This window comes from Macaca nemestrina, chromosome 2 (assembly GCF_043159975.1).
Source record: "Macaca nemestrina isolate mMacNem1 chromosome 2, mMacNem.hap1, whole genome shotgun sequence".
NCBI lineage: Eukaryota > Metazoa > Chordata > Mammalia > Primates > Cercopithecidae > Macaca > Macaca nemestrina.
Window position 1 is genome coordinate 171,191,760 of NC_092126.1, and position 19,138 is coordinate 171,210,897.

General features: G+C 39.5%; 1 protein-coding gene across 3 annotated transcripts in view; it reads left to right on the forward strand.

Moving 5' to 3' along the window:
• The first annotated feature begins 744 nt into the window (after positions 1-744).
• Positions 745-19,138, forward strand: part of LOC105470400 (B and T lymphocyte associated) — a 43,537-nt gene continuing 25,143 nt past the window's right edge. Inside the window, exons 1-2 of one of the 3 annotated variants that reach the window (XM_011722362.3) lie at positions 745-877; positions 972-1,171. In XM_011722362.3, coding sequence (XP_011720664.1) covers positions 1,084-1,171 — 88 coding nt within the window. In that variant the 5' untranslated portion in view covers positions 745-877; positions 972-1,083. Of the gene's footprint in view, positions 1,172-19,138 lie in introns of all 3 variants that reach the window. The other 2 variants (XM_011722361.3, XM_011722363.3) reach the window with 2 other exon arrangements.

Here is a 19,138-nt window from a genome sequence, read left to right on the forward strand (position 1 = left end):
TGTACTTAAAAACACTGAAGTTTGGCCTTGGAAGAAAATCATCAGTCTCTGAGAAAAAACTTATATAATCGATTTCTGTCAATGATCACAAATGCCACAAATCTAGATCTCTTATTTGGAGTCTCAAATGGCAGGTGAATTTGATTAGCTCCTATGACAATAAGCTAAGCTAATTATTACAAGTGGTTGTGGAGAAAACAGTCCTATGGTGGCCTGTGGTATCTGATCTTGAACTTTTCCATTTCTTTCTTTACTGTTTCTATTCTACTTCATCAAGACAACTGCATGAAGAATGTTTAAAATGGAAATTTCCTTTAATTGATATTCAAGATCTCCTTTAGATTAGAACTTTATTATCTAGAGAGAACATGTAGCCAATATTAATGATGATCTTGTTCCATTGATATGTATCCACAAATTAAAGACGGCTGCTCTTCCTTCTTCTGTTGAGGAAGTGCTTCCTGTCACTCATTTTCTCCATAACCTCAGATAAATCTTCACTGGTTTAATGATAATAAGCAGTCTTATCTTACTGTGACATGTACAGGAAAAACAAGAAACCTAAAATCTTTTACATAAAAGAAGTTTCATAATCACAAGCTATCACAAAGGGGAAAATGTATGCTTACCATTGATAGTTTTACCATAAATTTCCTGACCTTAATTTGATTAAAATCTCAACTTAAAGACTGTAACAATATAGATTTCTTTAAAGTTTAATCGCTCATTTCACTGAACGTAGAGTGCAGGAAAAACCTCAAGCTGGGGCAAAAATGTGGTAGAGCGGAAGGAGAAGTTAAGGACTGAGCTGCTTTGCAGAGCAGAGTGTTTGAAAGTGAACAGCCAACCTGACAAGAAGCAAAAACCACAGGACAGAGTACCACATCATCTTTCTGTTCACTTTGTTTCACAAAATCATCCAGGTTCTTCCTACTCTCCTCTCTTACCACCTCTCTCTTCTTTTTTTTTAGTTATTTCACAGATGCCACTGGGGTAGGTAAACTGACCCAACTCTGCAGCACTCAGAAGACAAAGCAAAGCCTTCTACTTGAGCAGTTTTTCCATCCCTGATATGTGCCGGAAATGAAGACATTGCCTGCCATGCTTGGAAGTGGGCGATTATTTTGGGTCGTCTTCCTAATCCCTTATCTGGACATCTGGAACATCCATGGTAAGGCACCTGCTTAGGTTATTTCTGGTTTTATTTCTCAGGGGGTCTTGGAGGCAACATTTTCCCTTGCTGAACTTAGTACAGTGTAATGTTTATACTAAGTGGGTAATCGTAGATGAAACCAAGCAGTTACATTTGCTTACCGAAGACATCGTAGAGCGTAAACCAAATTAGAACATAGTTTTCATCTATCTAAATCATAGGCATTTCATCCATAGCTTGACTGACTTTCTTAAAAAACAGGTTGATGGCAAGAAAAGAGAACTGAGTAGATGTTATAAATAGTTAAGTATGAATCTATCACTACTTTTTGCAAAAATGCTCTGGCTGCCATACTGGTGATGAATAGATAGCTCGTTTTTTCCAAACTGAGTGCAGTAGAGTGTTGCAGTGCTCAGTTGGGTAGGAGAGTTGTTGGATAATCGGGGTTATACATATCTTCATGGTTACTCTCAAATAATACTGTCTCTAAATAAAATCTCTATACTTGCTTCGTTGGGGTGTATGCCATGAGAATACCAGTTGAGAAAATGCTACAAAATATAGGAGCAGAACCTTTCGTTATTGCTTCTGTTTTGTTGAAAGGGAATGGTTCCTACTTGGTTGTCAACTGAACACAGAAAATAAGTTGGATTCTGCAAAGATGACATTTAGCCACCCCTGCAAAGACTTTATACAGGCAAAAAAAAAAAAAAAAAAGATAATTTCTTCTTTGTTGTAAAGTCGCTTGCTACCTTATATTGACACATATTATCAAGAGGAAAAGCCTATGAGTGGCTCATCAGAACCTTCCGATTTTTCAGGTTTTATTTTTTTATCTTTTTTGAGACAGAGTTTTGCTCTCGTTACCCAGGCTGGAGTGCAATGGCGTGATCTCGGCTCACTGTAGCTTCTGCCTCCTGGGTTCAATCAATTCTTCTGCCTCCCGGGTTCAATTGATTCTCCTGCCTCAGCCTCCCAAGTAGCTGGGATTACAGGCGTCTGCCACCACGCCCAGCTAATTTTTGTATTTTTAGTAGAGATGTTGGATAATTGGGATTATCCAACATCTGTCCTACCCAACTGAGCACTGCAAAACTCTACTGCACTCAGTTTGGAAAGAACGAGCTAGCTATTCATCACCAGTGTGGCAGCCAGAGCATTTTCACAAGAAGTAGTGATAGATTTGTACTTAACTACTTATAACATCTACTCAGTTCTCTTTTCTTGCCATCAAGCTGTTTTTTAAGAAAGTCAGCCAAGCTATGGATACAATGCATGTTGGGCAGGCTGGTCTGGAACTCCTGACCTCAAGTGATCCATCTGCCTCAGACTCCGAAAGTGCTGGAATTACAGGCATGAGCCACCATGCCCGGCGATTTTTCAGGTTTTAAATATTCTGTCTTATTATTCCCTACAAGCACATATTTATCAGTTTGGCTACTGCAATTTTAAATTAGAAAATCTGACCACTGAGGTTCTATGGAAAGTCCATCTATAATTTTAAACTGTGTAGTTTGGAATTTGTCTCTATGATGCCAGGATGCCATACAACCAAGTACGAAGTGAAAAAGTCCTGAGTTACTTAAGCATCTTTATGTTTGTAAGTATCTAGTATTAAGTCGACTAGGTGCTTAGATGGTTGACAATTTCCCACCTTCCATCAGATGCCTACAGTCACATAGCCACAACTGGAGTCAAATATTATTCAATAGAATTCTTCCCCATTTGAAGGACACATAAACTACTCTATGAAATTAAGAGCACTGAGTTTCAGTGCTAAACCACATTGATGGTGGGATATGACATTTATTTCTCCTAATGTGCAACCTAGCGTTTGCAAAAGTGAACTTGGGTGTTAGAACTGGGTTAATTTACTGGCTCCGCCATATGGCATTGATTAAGTCTCTTATCTTTAGTTTCCTCACTTGAACAATGGAGATAATAATCATACCTAAATTATGGGGCTGCTGTGAAGACTGTAAATGCAATAATATGGGTAAAGTGCCTAGCATAGTAAGTGCACATATTTAAAACTCAATAAATGTTAGTGGTATTTTTCCTAAATTATTTTCACCAAGCAACTTCCATGTTATTAAATGAGAATTATGTTTTAACGTTATTATTTAAAATAGTTGAGTTTTTAAAGTTAAAAATAAAATAAATAAGTACAATATGTTTTGCAATATATTTAGCCCAAAATATAGTGAATAAAATTATTCAGAAAATGTAATACTGCTGGGAGCCATGGCTCTAGCCTGTAGTCTCAGCACTTTGGGAAGCCAAGATAGGCAGATCACCTGAGGTCATGAGTTTAAGACCAGACTGGTCAACATGGTGAAACCCTGTCTCTACTGAAAATACAAACATTAGCTGGGCATGGTGGGAGGTGCCTGTAGTCCCAGCTGCTCAGGAGGCCGAGACAGGAAAATAGCTTGAACCCAGGAGGTGGAGGTTGCAGTGAGCTGAGATCACACCACTGCACTCAAACAAAAAAGGGAAAGACTTGAGTGAAGTGCTGGTCAGATATATACCAGTTGATATAATTGCAGCATCAGTTGCATTAAATTAAAGCTATAGGTTAAGAGAAGGAACATTTGGTGCAATTTGTTCTCCCAGGCAGAGCTGGCGGCTCCATTTCTTAAAACCACATTAACTACCTTATATCTTGGGGATTTCCCGTGATTTACTTAATTGCTGAGTTCTTTACAGTAACACATTTTCGAAGTGTTTCAAGATAGCCTTTGAAGATTTTTCCCCCTACTTCAAAGCCATGTGAGATCCGTGTCCTTGTTCCTAGGAGTGAGGCTGCATCTATAATAAGGCTGGAAAAAATGTAATGTTCTCTACAAGCTTCCTGTTTAAGATCCTTATTTATTACAAAAGTATGCTTGCTTAGTTTTTGTGTTTCTCCAAAAAATTAGAGAAACTTGCCCCTCAGTGTGTGGCATACAATTTCTGTTCTGATAGAAGTAATAAAAATGTCAGCACTTTCCCTTCATGGGCAGATCATGCTGGTAAGAACTAGACTTCAAACGCAAGTGTCTCTGTCCATTGTCTGCCCTATCGTCCTGGACCATTTGTCTGAGGCGACCCTAGACCGTAGTTCAGTTGAGGATCAACCAAGGATTCCACCTTTAGTCAGGCAGGAACACTGCAGTTAATGTCTGAGTATCGCCTAGAACCGTATAGGATCCAGAATAAAGGCAATTGGAGCTCTTTGATTGATTACTGGTTATTGTGATTTTTTGAAAAAGCAATCCTAGTCTGGTTCAGTAAGGGAAGGACACCTGTATTCTGGCTCTTTCGAGAATACAGTGGTCAGGTCTATGTCTCCATTTTGATCTGGTTTGTGTCATATTTACCCTTTATTATGACGGTCCAGTATGGTTTATGGACCAGCTTTTAAACACCATATTCCACATCCCACACAGATTGTTTTGCTCTACCACAAACTGGCCATATCTTTGGGTCAAAAAAAATCATTCCTTGAAGTTCAGGTTTTGTAGCACAGTATCTTTATAAGGCATATTTCTATGACTTCAGCTATTTGTTCCTGCTGAAATGTACATATGGTGGAATGCTAGTGACAGAGCTCTGTCTTCTGCCAAGTGCCTATGTATTATTACAATAATACCTGCCACATATTAAATAAATGTTTAGGAATGCGTTCTGTGGTTATAGGACTTCTCGAATTAAAGCATGAAAAGATTAACCTTGTGCTGATTGCAACCTTGAATATACTTTGCTATCACAGAGAAGTTTTTAAATTTCTTGCTTCCTCTGTCCTACTACCAAAGTTTCCTCTATTGTAAAGTTGAGGTCAAAAGCTATTTATCTTGCCTCATTGGGACTTTCCTACTTAATTTCCATTATTTGTGAGTTTCATCTTTATGTAGAGTCCAGAATTGTTGAAAGAAAAATATTTATAGGCATTTGTAATCAGGTCCAAAAAATAATCCTTTTCTTTGTTCCTTGGAGAAGCTGTGTGGTATAGTGGCTAAGATCAGGGACTCTAGAGCCAGACTGCCTGGATTAGTATCCTATGTCTGCCATTTAATGGTTTTGTGACTATAAAATCTCTGGTTTTCAGTTTTCTCATCTAAAAAAATGGGAGAATAATCTTATAATGTCGTTGTGACTATTAAGTAAATTAATTCTGTAAAACACTTAGAATAGTGCATGGTATGCCATTAAGTGCTGTGCATTATTTAGCTAATTTTTTTTATTTTAGTCCAACATTTCATTAATTTAATAGTCCTGTTAAAGTAACATTGGGTGGCAATTGGGAATCAACCACAAATAAAATTTTGGAGTTGACAAAAGTCTTCTATAAATTACTCTTGATATTATTATCTACTCTTTTTTTTTCTTTATTTCTTCTAAAAAAGGAAAACAGTATACACGTGCAGATCATGCAGGTTTGTTACATAGGTATATGTGTGCCATGGGGGTTTGCTTAACCTATTGACCCATCCTCTAAGTTCCCTCTCCTCTCCCCACACCCCCCATTAGGCTCTGGTTTATGTTATTCCCCTCTTTGTGTCCATATATTCTCATTGTTCAACTCCCACTTATAAGTGAGAACATACAGTGTTTGGTTTTCTGTTTCTGTGTTAGTTTGCTGAGGGTGATGGCTTCCAGCTCCATCCATGTCCCTGCAAAGGGCACGATCTCATTCTTTTTTGTGGCTGCATAGTATTCCATAGTGTATATGTACCACATTTTCTTTTTCCAGTCTATCATTGATGGGCATTTGGGTTGGTTCCATGTCTTTGCTATTGTAAATAGTGCTGCAATAAACATACATGTGCATGTGTCTTTATAGTAGCATGATTCATATTCCTTTGGGTATATACCCAGTAATGGGATTGCTGGATCAAATGGTATTTCTGGTTCTAGATTGAGGAATCACCATACTGTCTTCCACAATGGTTGAACTAATTTACACTCCCACCAACAGTGTAAAAGCATTCCTATTTCTCCACAGCCTTGCCAGCATCTATTGTTTCCTGACTTTTTAATAATCGCCATTCAGACTGGTGTGAGATGTTATCTCTTTGTGGTTTTGGTTTGCATTTCTCTGATGATTAGTGATGTTGAAATTTATTCTTACGTTTGTTGGCTGCATAAATGTCTTCTTTTGAGAAGTGTCTGTTTAGGCCTGGAGTGGTGGCTCATGCCTGTAATCCCAGCACTTTGGGAGGCTGAGGAGGGCGGATCATTTGAGGTCAGGAGTTCAAGACCAGTCTGGCCAACATGGTGAAACCCTGTCTCTACTAAAAATACAAAAATTAGCTGGCCATGGTGGAATATGCTTGTAAGACCAGCTACTTGGAAGACTGAGGCAGAATTGCTTGAACCCAGCAGACAGAAGTTGCAGTGAGTCAGGTTGCACCACTGCACTCCAGCTGGGTGACAGAGTGAGACTCTGTCTCCAAAAAAAAGAGAGAGAAGTGTCTGTTCATATCCTTTGCGCACTTTTTGGTGGGGTTGTTTGTTTTTTTCTTGTACATTTATTTAAGTTCCTTGTAAATTCTGGATATTAGGCCTTTTTCAGACGGGTAGATTGCAAAAATTTTCTCCCATCCTGTAGGTTGCCTTTTTGCTCTGATGATAGTTTCTTTTGCTGTGCAGAAGTTCTTCAGTTTGTTGCAACTGCTTTTGGCATTTTTGTCATGAAGACTTTGTGACAAAAATGCCAAAAGCATTATCTACTCTTGTCCTTGTCACCAAGAAATGCTAATAGTGTTTGAGAATCATGCAGCTTGAGTTGTATTGTGTCAGTGAATTGTATCATATGTGATTTGTTTCACTTTTCTAATATTTTCCATTCTCTTACCTCAAAATAAGCTCAATATTTTGTACCTTTCTGGTATACTCTCGTGGTTATGGACCTGATTTACGTGTTTATCTTGATGGAAGAAGTGCCTTGTGTGCATGTGTCTGTGTGTATGCATGCAGAGGTGTCATTTTTAGTATGCTCAGAATCTAAACATATACAATTTGAGATTCACTTAGAACAGAGTCCAGAGGAGTGTTAGATCAGTCCCAGGAAAACATCAAGTTTAGCTGGCGGAGCTCTTCAGTTTCTCTTTTCTGCCTTCTTGATAACCATGTTCATCTTATAAGTACAACCTAGAACTCACACACATCACAAATGGCCTATTATCCAATAAGTTGGCTACAAGGGAGGCTGGGGCATTGAGATTTTCATCTGCGGGGTTATGGCCCCACTTCATTTTCATCTATAATATTAGAAGATGAGAATTAATACTGGAAGACATTTAGCAGATTCTGTCCACATAAGTATTGTTTACTATTTTCAAGGGCTTTGAAAATGCCAATGAATCTCAGTGTGATGTCTGTGGAGAGATATGAGGAAGTATCTGGGAAGAAAGTAGAGATTGACTTTCCCTTTCCATTCACAATACATAAGCCACACTTAATCTGAACATCACAGGTAACCATCCTTCCACTGAAGTCAATATTTAGAAATACTCATGTTGGTTTCTGATCAAATGCCAGAGGTGCTCACAGATGCTACTGTCAACAGCTTCTCAGGTATGCTCTCTGCATTTGCTGCCCTGTGTTTCTTCCTCAAGTCCCTGTGATCAAGGTGGAAAACTTAGCCTATCTGAAGGACAGGGCCTGTGTGTAACAGGCAATCAAAGGCTCTCTGGACCAGAGCTATTCTCTACATAGTCAACATAAATCATTGTTCTTTAGGACTCATTAAGTTGACTAAAAGCTTTTACTATTCAAGAGCAATAATTACATGTTGACCAACTAAAACCACCAGAAACTCATCCTTGTTACTTAGAGTAGACAGGGCTCTAAGGGGTGCAATGTATGTGAATCTTCTGGCCTAGAGAAGCAAAGTCAGTGACCAATAGGGTAGAACTGCAAGGGGACATTTGTGACTCGGCAGAGATGTAATGAAGAAATCCTGAAAGCAAGCTTAGAAAATTATCAAAGGACAAAGTTTTTTTCAATTTTCTAGTTTTGACCAAGGCAAGCCTTGCTGGTTAATATATGTCTGTAGAATTTCTTCTCCCACATAAAAGAAGATCATGCTTATATTGGATGTGCTGCCTTTCTTCTCTCTATTATCTATATTTTTTTGCCTGGTGTATATACCAGTTATTATGCACCACTGCTGATCCCTAGAATGGTTGTTGGGAGTAATTTTTCACAGCAGAGCCTTCTGTGTTTCCATCTTGTCTTTACCACTCAGGCTTTACACCTCTGGACAATGACTCAACTTCTGTGTGACTTCCCTAAATTCATCCTATCAGAAAACAATAATATCTGGTACTTACTCTTGTTGTTAGGTGCCAAGCATAGTGCTAAGAGTATTTCCTATGTGTTCCCATTTACTTTTACAACAGTCCTGCTGGATAAGAGCTTGTGCTTTGGAGTTAGCCAGGCCTGGGTTAAAGTCCTAGTCTTGACTCTTCCTCCCACCAGTTGGTGACCTTGGGCAAGTGGCTTATATTCTCTAATACCCAGTTTCCTCAACTTAAAAATAAAGGCCATAGTAGCAATTCCCTCATAAAATCATTGTGAGGGTCAAATGAAACAATACATGTTTGGTATCTAAAAGTGCCTACCTCATAATAAGAACTTTGAAAATATTAGTCATATGCTTTTTTTCCTCCTGTTAAGATAGATCTAGGTTGGTTCTACAGCTCATAGATAATGTGAGGTGGCGTGTGCTTGTGGGCAAGTGGCAAAGAACATGTAGCAGTGATTCTAGAGGTGATCTCCTAAATGTAACTTAAACTTTCCATTGGACATCTGACCTCATGACCTCTAAAGATCTCTTCTTGTTCTACTCTTAAATATCTCAAAGAGAGGAAATGACACGGGGACTTTGTAAGCTTTGCTAGATGCTGGAAAAAGCAATGACAAATACTAAAATGACTGAGTTTAGACAAAACAAGTTCAGAATTATTTCAAACATGAGAAAATCAAGAGATATATGGCTTAAAGTCTTCAGTTGCTCAATACAACTGCATTGAAGAGATCAATCTTCAAATTTACTTTCCAAATAGTCATACTACACTAACAATGAGGTATTCTAACTGTAGAAGAAATTACTTTAAAGTGTGCTAATACCATATGAAAGTACACTTAAAGAAAAGTTTCATATATGAATATAAGAAGATATATTTTTGTAAGAAGGGGATTTTAAAGAGGAAATAATAATAAAGGATGATTGTGAAAATGCTCTCAATTTTCTTGTTTCATGGTTCTTTGTTTTTGTTTTTAATAATGGGCATAAATGTAGACTTAGGCCCTGTGTATTCTTGGCATTAATACTTTCCAGTTCCATTTTTGTGAAGGAAATTTTACATTGTGTGTGTGTGTGTTTACACAGGGAGAGAATGGCTCTTCTTGTCTAAAGACCAATATCAGGTAATATCCACAGAGAATAAGTTAAATCTACTATTGCATACTACATCCTTGTCTGTGATCTGTATTGTCTGTGATCTGTATCTTTAGTGTTGTTTTTCAGGTGAGACGTATGTAAATACACTTTCATTTTACACAAGGGACTGAGGGTCAGTCAGTTTTCACCGTACTCATGAGAACAATCACAGGGTTTTCCTTAAAGTAACAATAGCCATTTTTACAATAGAAGCTCTGATTTTAACATATGTGTGTGTGCATCATACTTATTTAATTTTCTCCAGGTATTCCTAGTACTTCTGAGAATATCTGACTTATGGAGTGGGTTTATTTACCATAGAGTTAAAGTAATACCTTTAATAGACGTTACATAATACATTAAATGAATACTTTCTGTATGAGGTGGAACTCCCCCACCCTAGCCTCATGTCACCACATTTCTGATTTTGTGAGTGTATGTCAGCTAGTTTATGATGGGAAAGTATGCCATCTGGGTTTTCTGATGTCGTGCATGTGATTTCCCAAGGTGCGCAAGTCAATGTCCTCCCAAGATCTTTGAAGTATGGTTCCATGGCTGCTATTGCTGTGTGTGGATTTGCCCCGACTGTGTGCAAACCACTGCCTTATGGGATCCCTAAACTCTAATTTCAAGGGAAGATTTGCGAGACAGATTATTTCCCTTCCCTGGTGGCCATCATCTCTTCCCTCCTCTCTGCCATTCCAGCCTTCTAAAGTAAGGCGGAACATACCATCTGGAGGCCTTTTTGCTCCTGAGTGTAAAGACTTCTTTCCTTCTGTAGCCCCCCCAGCATGTATCTGAAGTTTGGTTTGTTGTTTGTCTATGATAGTATCTCCTGACAGACGCTAAAATCCTGGTTGATGTCACAGAAAATTGTTGGTTTATTATACTTAGTAATCATTTTAGTTTCTCAAAAAATCATTTGTTTAATTTCTGTGTTAAACTCTGACACTTTCTTAGCTCAAGTTAGGGCAATCTGCATTCATTACAGTAATTCATTTCTTTCAATGGTTGTAACCACTTTGAAGTTTCCATAAATTTGTAAGAATTTTTCAATGGAGACATAGTGAAACTCAGGGGAGATATTCCTCATGATAATGGTTATAATCAAAACATATGGTCTTTAAAAACAAGAAACAATGGTATTTTACAAAATGTTCATAATCACAACCCTCTTTTTTTTAAGGGCTAATTGGTTTCAAAAATTACTTACACTCTTCAGCTCAGCAACTACACTTGCTTGGTTGGGAGTTACGAGACTATACAGTTATTTGTGGCTGGCACTCCTTTCTGATCGGCTGGTCTGTGTAGCTGGATGGCCATGGAGTGTCACTTGTTAAATATTTTTAATATCCACCCCCGAGTGGACATAAATCAGGCCTTTTCAAACTGAGTACTTGTAAAGTCTAGCTTTTCTTTAGTGGTTACAACTTAACCACTGTAAGGTATGTTGAGTTGCATATGTTCTTCACCTCTCTGCCTTTTAGCCCACCTCTCTAAGGGCTTAGCTGACTCTGCTGTGCAGCCAGTACTAGGTAGAAACAATTAGAGCTGTGAACAGGGGATTATTTGCTCCATTAACGTCTTTCTGTTCAGTCTCAGGGCACATCGTGCTTTCTCACCTTTATACCTTTCTAAGTCCAACTCCTCATGCAGAGACAGGTAACACACCATCAAGGAAGTAGCAGACTAGATAGAAGACAGAAACATGAACACATGTGATTATAAAGAGTGATGCATGTCACACAAAATAGCATCAGACATTCGCTAGGGGGTGGGGATATGAGAGAATGGTGAGTTTGCATAAAGAAGCAGGGGCTAGGCCCGGTGTGGTGTCTCAGCCTGTAATCCCAGCATTTTGGGAGGCCAAGGCAGGCGGATCATGAGGTCAGGATATCGAGACCATCCTGGCTAACCCAGTAAAACTCCGTCTCTACTAAAAATACAAAAAATCAGCCGGGCGCGATGGCGGGCACCTGTAGTCCCAGCTACTCGGGAGGCTGAGGCAGGAGAATGACGTGAACCCGGGAGGCGGAGCTTGCAGTGAGCCAAGATCGCGCCACTGCACTCCAGCCTGGGCGACAGAGCAAGACTCTGTCTCAAAAAAAAAAAAAAAAAAAACAAACAAACACTGACAGTGATGTGGAGAATGGATTGAGGTGGAGGGAGGGAAACAAGGCCAAGTTTGGAATGTAGACGACCATTTGGTAGGCTGTGACAATAATCCACATGAAACAGAATGAGATCCAAATTAAGGCAGTGTCATGGAAACAAATATGGAAGACATTTTCCATCCTGAATCAACTGAACTTCGCAGCCGATAGAATGGGACAGTGACAAGGAAGCAGACTAAGATGGCTCCCCAGGTTCTGGCCCATGTAATTAGGTAAATGATGGTATTATACTGTGATAATGAGAGGAGGACCAAGTTTGCCAGGGGGTTGGCTTGGAAGAAGAAAGAGATTTATCTTCCCCCATGAAGCCTCTCCTGATTGACCCAGCGAGAAAGACTATCGTCCTCGTGAGGGATTTGAAAGCGCTGAGAGATTATATCATATCCTAGATAATCAAACAAAAATCTAATGGCAAAATTGAAAAGTAATGTAAGACTTTCAGCTTCTTCTTTATGCTAGAAACTGTCTTGTTACTAATGTGTCAAGGACAGTGGGATATCCACACTCCTAGGTGTGAACAAGTGGGTCCACTGTCTGTACTGAATTTAAAAACAACTAAAAGTTGGTTTCCTTTTTTTTTTTTTTGACACGGAGTGTCGCTCTTGTTGCCTAGGCTAGAGTGCAATGGCATGATCTCGGCTCACTACAACCTCCGCCTCCTGGGTTCAATCAATTCTCCTGCCTCAGCCTCTTGAGTAGCTGGGATTACAGGAGTGCGCCACCACGCCCAGCTACTTTTGTATTTCTTTATAGAGACAGGATTTCTCCATATTGGTTAGGCTGGTCTTGAACTCCTCACCTCAGGTGATCCACCCATCCTGGCCTCCCAAAGTGCTGGGATTAAGGCATGAGCCACTGCGCCCAGCCGGTTTCCTTTTAATTATCACTATATACTAGCAAATATGAACCACGTCAGAGGTGAAATATTTACCCTTCAAATATTTTTGGTCTAAGTTCTAAATACTGTGGTTACTGTTGAGTTTTATAATATATATGTAAACTTCAAATTAGCACAGTTGTAGTATATATCTTTTGACAAACTTTGCATTCTACTTGCAAGTTAACTCAGAGAACTTCCCAGTTATAGAGCTGGTCTTGGAGGTATACAATTCAGCTACTTGTGTTCATTTTGATAGTAAATTTATAATGTCCAGGATCTCTCCAGTTTCCTCCAGGGACACTTTGTGCCCCCAGTCTCGGTGGTACTACATACTCCAGTCTTTCAACATTCAGTTTTAAATAAACAACAATACCACAGAGAATGCTGAGACAAAGAAGCAGCACAGGAGCTGTTTCATTTTTGTCATTTGGTGCAAACGTCTTGAATTTTTATTTGTGTTTAAAATTTAAAACAGTGAAAAGGGTACAAATTGTGATGTATACCATTTTCGGCTTGGCAACTTTATTTCATGCATGAAATGTTAGATTGATTAATATTTTTACAATTGAAATGTATTTTTAAAATATTGTTTTAAAACTAAAGAAGAAATCAAGAAAATAAAACTTTAGTGTTACAATTTAGTAGTTACCTAAATTGTATCTTTGTAGAATTGCATTTTTAATACAACTCATTGATTAGTTATTGGACAATTATTTATATAAACTTATATCAGACTATAACTAAAGAATCAAAGTTCATACTGTTTAGGTGGATATAAAAATGATTGAATAATTACCTGTGCATTTTTCCTTTTTTGTATTTTAATATTTTTTTAAACATTTTTTAATTTGCATGGTTTTATACATGAAGTTCAACACAAGACAATGTTCATTATCTATATTTCTTTTCTGGCCATTTTATTACTTGTTTCATCTCATGATTATTTCTGAAAATATTTTTATGTATAGAGAAAGGGGTTGCTCAAAATGATGTACTCTGGACCTAAAATAAAATATAATCGGTACCACCTGAACGTGGAATATCCATACCACTAGTGGTTTTGATAAAAATTTTTAAAATGAAAGAATTCCTAAACCTATAGTGACTTAACAAGGGATATTTCATTATACAAGAGCCTGGAGGGAAGTAGAAGTTTTTATTTTTTGTTTGTTTGTTTGTTTGTTGAGACAGAGTCTCGCTCTGTCGCCCAGGCTGGAGTGCAGTGGCGCGATCTTGGCTCACTGCAAGCTCCGCCTCCCGGGTTCACGTCATTCTCCTGCCTCAGCCTCCCAGTAGCTGGGACTACAGGTGCCCACCACCACGCCCGGCTGATTTTTTGTATTTTTAGTAGAGACGGGTTTCACCGTGTTGGCCAGGATGGTCTCGATCTCCTGACTTTGGGATCTGCCCGCCTTGGCCTCCCAAGGTGCTGGGACCACAGGCTTGAGCCACCACGCTGGGCCAGAAGTTTTTATTCTTTTACTGCATGTATTTATTTTAATTATGTTTAGCATTGAAAATTTCCTATCATCAGACATGAATGCTTGAGAAAAACAGCAGAGATAATAAGAGCAAGAATAAAAATAACTGATAGCTCCCACTATTTGGGAGGCTGAGGCAGGAGAACTGCTTGAAACCGGGAGGTGGAGGTTGCAGTGAGAGGAGATCGCGCCATTGCACTCCAGCCTGGGCAACAAGAGCAAAACTCCATCTCAAAAAAATAAATAAATAAAAAATGAGATAAAATAACTGATCGTTGGAAGTTGAGTAACAGCCAAAAGCAACTGTCATAGTTATTCCTCTTTAGGAAATATTTATTTGATAAGACAAACTTTTGGGGGATAGCTTTGTGTGTCCTGAGTATCATATGATGGATATTCATAATTCAGAACAGGCGAAAAGGAGTGTTAACAAGCTTGTCAGATGGACAATTAGAATTGTGTCGACGGGGCCCGGCGGCTCACGCCTATAATCTCAGCACTTTGGGAGCAGAGGTGGGTGGATCACCTGAGGTCAGGAGTTCGAGACCAGCCTGGCTAACATGGCGAAACCCCGTTTCTACTAAAAATACAAAAATTAGCTGGACATGGTTGTGGGCGCCTGTAATCCCAGCCACCTGAGAGGCTGAGGCAGGAGAATCGCTTGAACCCGGGAGGCGCAGGCTGCAGTGAGCCGAAATTGTGTCACTATACTCCAGCCTGGGCAAGAGTGAGACTCCATCTCAAAAAATATATAAATTAAAAAAAAAAAAAGAATTGTGCTATTTGTCTCAGTGGTCATTTTTACACTATAAACATCAGTGTTAGCCTCTGAGAGATAGGAAGTATTATAATACCTTGTTTGTGCCCAGAGAGAGTCCTCTTGATTTTAATGCCTATTTGCAAGCCTGCATTCATCATCGGTTCATTCCTCCATTCAAGAAAAATTCCTGTGCCAGTCGGTATGATTGTGAATGGTCATTATCCTGCTGATAAGAATATTTAGGAACTGCAATGTTTCCATAATCCCGTTGTGAATCAGTGACGTCACCAACTCAGAAAGCTGGCTCTTTTCTCCAGCCCTAACCCACTTTGTGCACTGCTCCGGAGCATACAGTCACGAAAGACAGATCTTGAAGTGATGTCTAATTGCGCCACTAACATCAAGTGATAGCCCTGTGGCTAAATAGAAAGGTAATATATTGTGATAGAAATAGAAATTGCAGGCTAAAAGTGATTTCATAGTTTCAGTCACACATTGAGGAAGGTGAAGTTGTGTGTGTTAGTGTGGTCAGGGGGTGGTGAGTGAGAACTTTCTTACTTTTACAGCTCAACGCTTTCATCTTATTTTGAAGAAACTGAGGACCAGCAAAACTGGGGGACTATCTTCAAATTCGCTCAATGTGTTAGCATTTGAAACAGACATGTTCAAAGGAATAGTCTCATTTTTAGCTATTTCCATGTCCTTTATGAATATCCCCCAAAATTAGGCATTGTATTTTTTCATGGTGGATAAGCAAAGTTTAAACTCCTGCCTAATGCTTATTCCATTTGTTCTGAAACAACCGGTGGTCTCCATGTCATCATGTCAGAAAACCATGATCTAGTTGTGTATCAATGATCTAAATCTATCATGAGATTCCTGGTCTCTAAGACTTTTCCGTTCCATTTCCTCACTCTTAAAATACCTCCCCTGTCCCATGCACTGCTCTGATTGCCAAAGGGCTACTCATTTACCGAGGTTCAGCTCAAGTATTGCCCTTCCATGAAGCTTTGTTCCAGCTGAAGTTAACCTTCTGCAGACCCATGCAAACTTGTTTGTACCTCTGGTTTGTTTTTTTGTTTTTTTAGAGTCTCACTCCATTGCCCAGGCTGGATGGCATGATCTTGGCTCACTGCAACATCCAACTCCCTGGTTCAAGCAGTTCTCCTGCCTCAACCTCCTGAGTAGCTGGGATTACAGGCATGCACCACCACACCTGGCTAATTTTTGTATTTTTAGTAAAGATGGTGTTTCACCATGTTGGTCAGGCTGGTCTTAAACTCCTGACCTCAGGTGATCCACCTGCCACAGCCTCCCAAAGTGCTAGGATTACAGGCATGAGCCACCATGCCCAGCCTTGTTTGTACCTCTTTACAGTGTTATATAACACTCTCCCAATTGTCATTCTTTTTTATTTCCCATTAGAAGGCAAGCTCCACAAATGCAGACATCCTGTCCGATTCATTCCTAGGCTTCCTAACAACCAGCATGCAAGGACCCTCAAGCCTTGCTTTCAGCTCAGTAAACTGAAAGAACAAAGAGTGGTATATAGTAAATTTATTCTAGAAAGGTGTCCTCTGGCCGATGTGGTGGCTCACGCCTGTAATCCCAGCACTTTGGGAGGCCAAGATGAGCTGATCACCTGATGTTGGGAGTTCAAGACTAGCCTGACCAACATGAAGAAACCCTATCTTTACTAAAAATACAAAATTAGCTGGGCCTGATGGCTCATGCCTGTAATCCTAGTTACTCAGGAGGCTAAGGCAGGATAATCACTTGAACCCGGGAGGCAGAGATTGCGGTGAGCCGAGATCGTGCCATTGCATTCCAGCCTGTGCAACAAGAGTGAAACTCTGTCTCAAAAAAAAAAAAAAAAAAAAAGAAAGAAAGAAAAGAAAAGAAAGGAAAAGAAGGGAAAAGAAAGGAAAAGAAAAGAAAGGTGCCCTCATTGTTAGATACTCCCGCCTTACCAATTAAATGGTAAACTCTTTGAGGGTAAAAGATCTTTGTCTATAACCATCTCATTGTTTTTCATAACTCTAGCACAGACTTATAGGCTCCATAAACTGTTATTGACTTATCCAAGAAAATTAAAAGGGAAGTTAGGAGGCTGAGGGAGTCTGTTAATTTCAGGGAGAGGAACGGGCTTCTGGAAACAAGAGTTTCACTTGACCTTTCTGCCTCTGGCCTTCTTACTTTTGTGTTGTAAGTCTAACCACATTCAGGTACACTTCCTTTTGGTAAAATATTCTACCCTTTCTCTTCATTTTTTTGAAAACCTCATCCTTATAACTTACCTTTCAGTTTGGTTTCATTTTAGTTCTGAACTTTTGGAAGCAACTGAATTAGGAAGTCTTAAAGTGAACTTGTTTGAGGTCTCAGAGCAGTTAAAAGTAAGTAAATATTAAGAGGTTCTAAAAGTTTTCTGCAGGTCCTTTTTCTCACTCTGATTCCTGGAAACTCAATCAAGTTTGTATTAATCTGAGCAGAGATTAATAAGATGTGAGCAGGAAAGGTTTTTAAGTAGGATGTGAGTGAAAGCTATATTAGGTGTAAGAAAATAGATACAATGAGAATATTTATGCTGGCAAGGAGGGTGTAGAAATGAGGTGAAACCTTGTTCTGGATAGACATGTATGTGAAACTCAGGGTCAAAAGTTGCTCCTTGGTTCAACATCTGACAAGCTGTGTGATCACAGGCAAGGCCTTTACCTGTCTTTGTATTTAAAAGAGAGTTTTGGCTATAATCTCTGTTACGCTTATGTCATTATGATGTATGATACTGTAAATCTATTCAGAAGAATGCATGAAAATGAGTGAAATAAATAAATGAAGGAGATGGATTAGACATATTGCTAAGGGGGGGGTAGTTCAAAACATAGAAATAAAGGCTAAGAAAGAACTGTAAGAGTGGAGAAAAAATAATTTAAAAGAAAATACTTTTAGGATCATGTGCTTAGCCTTAACTTTACTGGAAAATAAAAAAAATACAAATCAACACAAAGTGCAAAACTAAAGGGAAATGAAGAACAAGCCATTGGAAACTGGAGTAAAGGCCGTCCTTGTCATACAGTTCCTAAGAACTTGGTGGAAGTGTATCTATGTCTTAGGACTTTACGGAAAGCAGAAATTAAGAGCAATAATTTAGGATATCTGGTGGAAGAAATATCTAAGCCTCAAAGCATTTAGGCTGCTGTGTGGCTACTTTTAACTGCTTACAGTAAGAGGCAGGAGGGGAAAAAATGACTTAAACATGGAATTTATAATTAAAAGAGAAGCAGAATAGAAAGACTTGGAAAACTCACTGCCTAGCCATATAAAAAGTGAAAAGGCATGTTTGGGAGAAAATACTAAGGGTGTGGCCTAGTGACCATTGTTAAAGCGATTAATAGGGATAGAAGGGAGTGTAGTACTATTCAAGAAGTTGCGGAAAAAGGCCCTGAAGGCATTTCAAAGCCTTTGAGGCTGCCCCTCCCATCATAGGCTCAGAGCTCAGAGGGCAAATTGGTTTCAGAGGAAACTGGAGTGCCTTTTACAGGCTTGCTGCCCAGATCTGCCGCAGGTTTCTGCTCTCTGAATCAATGTACTTTGTAATCTCCTCCACCCTTAAGAAGGTTCTTTATAATCTCCCCCAACCTTAAGAAGGTTCTTTGTAATCTCCCCAACCTTGAGAATGTACTTTGTGAGATCACCCCTTGCCCCCAATTGCTCTTAACTCCACCGCCTATCCCAAAACCTATAAGAACTAATGATAATCCCACCACATTTTGCCGACTCTCTTTTTGGACTCGTCCCGCCTGCACCCAGGTGAAATAAACAGCCTTGTGGCTCACACAAAGCCGTTTGGTGATCTCTTCACACGGATACGTGAGACACTGTCTTAGTCTGTTTTCTGCTACTATAACCGAATACCTGAGATTGGATAATTTATGAATCATGGAAGTTTTACTTGGCTCATGGCTCTGTAGGCTGAGAAGTCCAGAGAAGGGTGGGGGAGATTACAAAGTACCAGCACAGTGCTCCTTGGCTGCTCCGGCTATGGCTCAAGTGAACCCAGGTGCAGTTCAACCCACTACTCCGTAAGGTGCAATTGGTAAACCTTGGTGGCAAGCACTTGTTAAGTGTGCAAGCTAGCAGAATGCAAGAAGCTTGGGCCACAACTTCCTCCATGTAGATTTCAAAGGATGTTGTGGACAGCCTGAGGGCCCAGGAAGAGTCCACTCCCATGGCAGTGCCTAGTGGAGGCATGGGAGTGGACC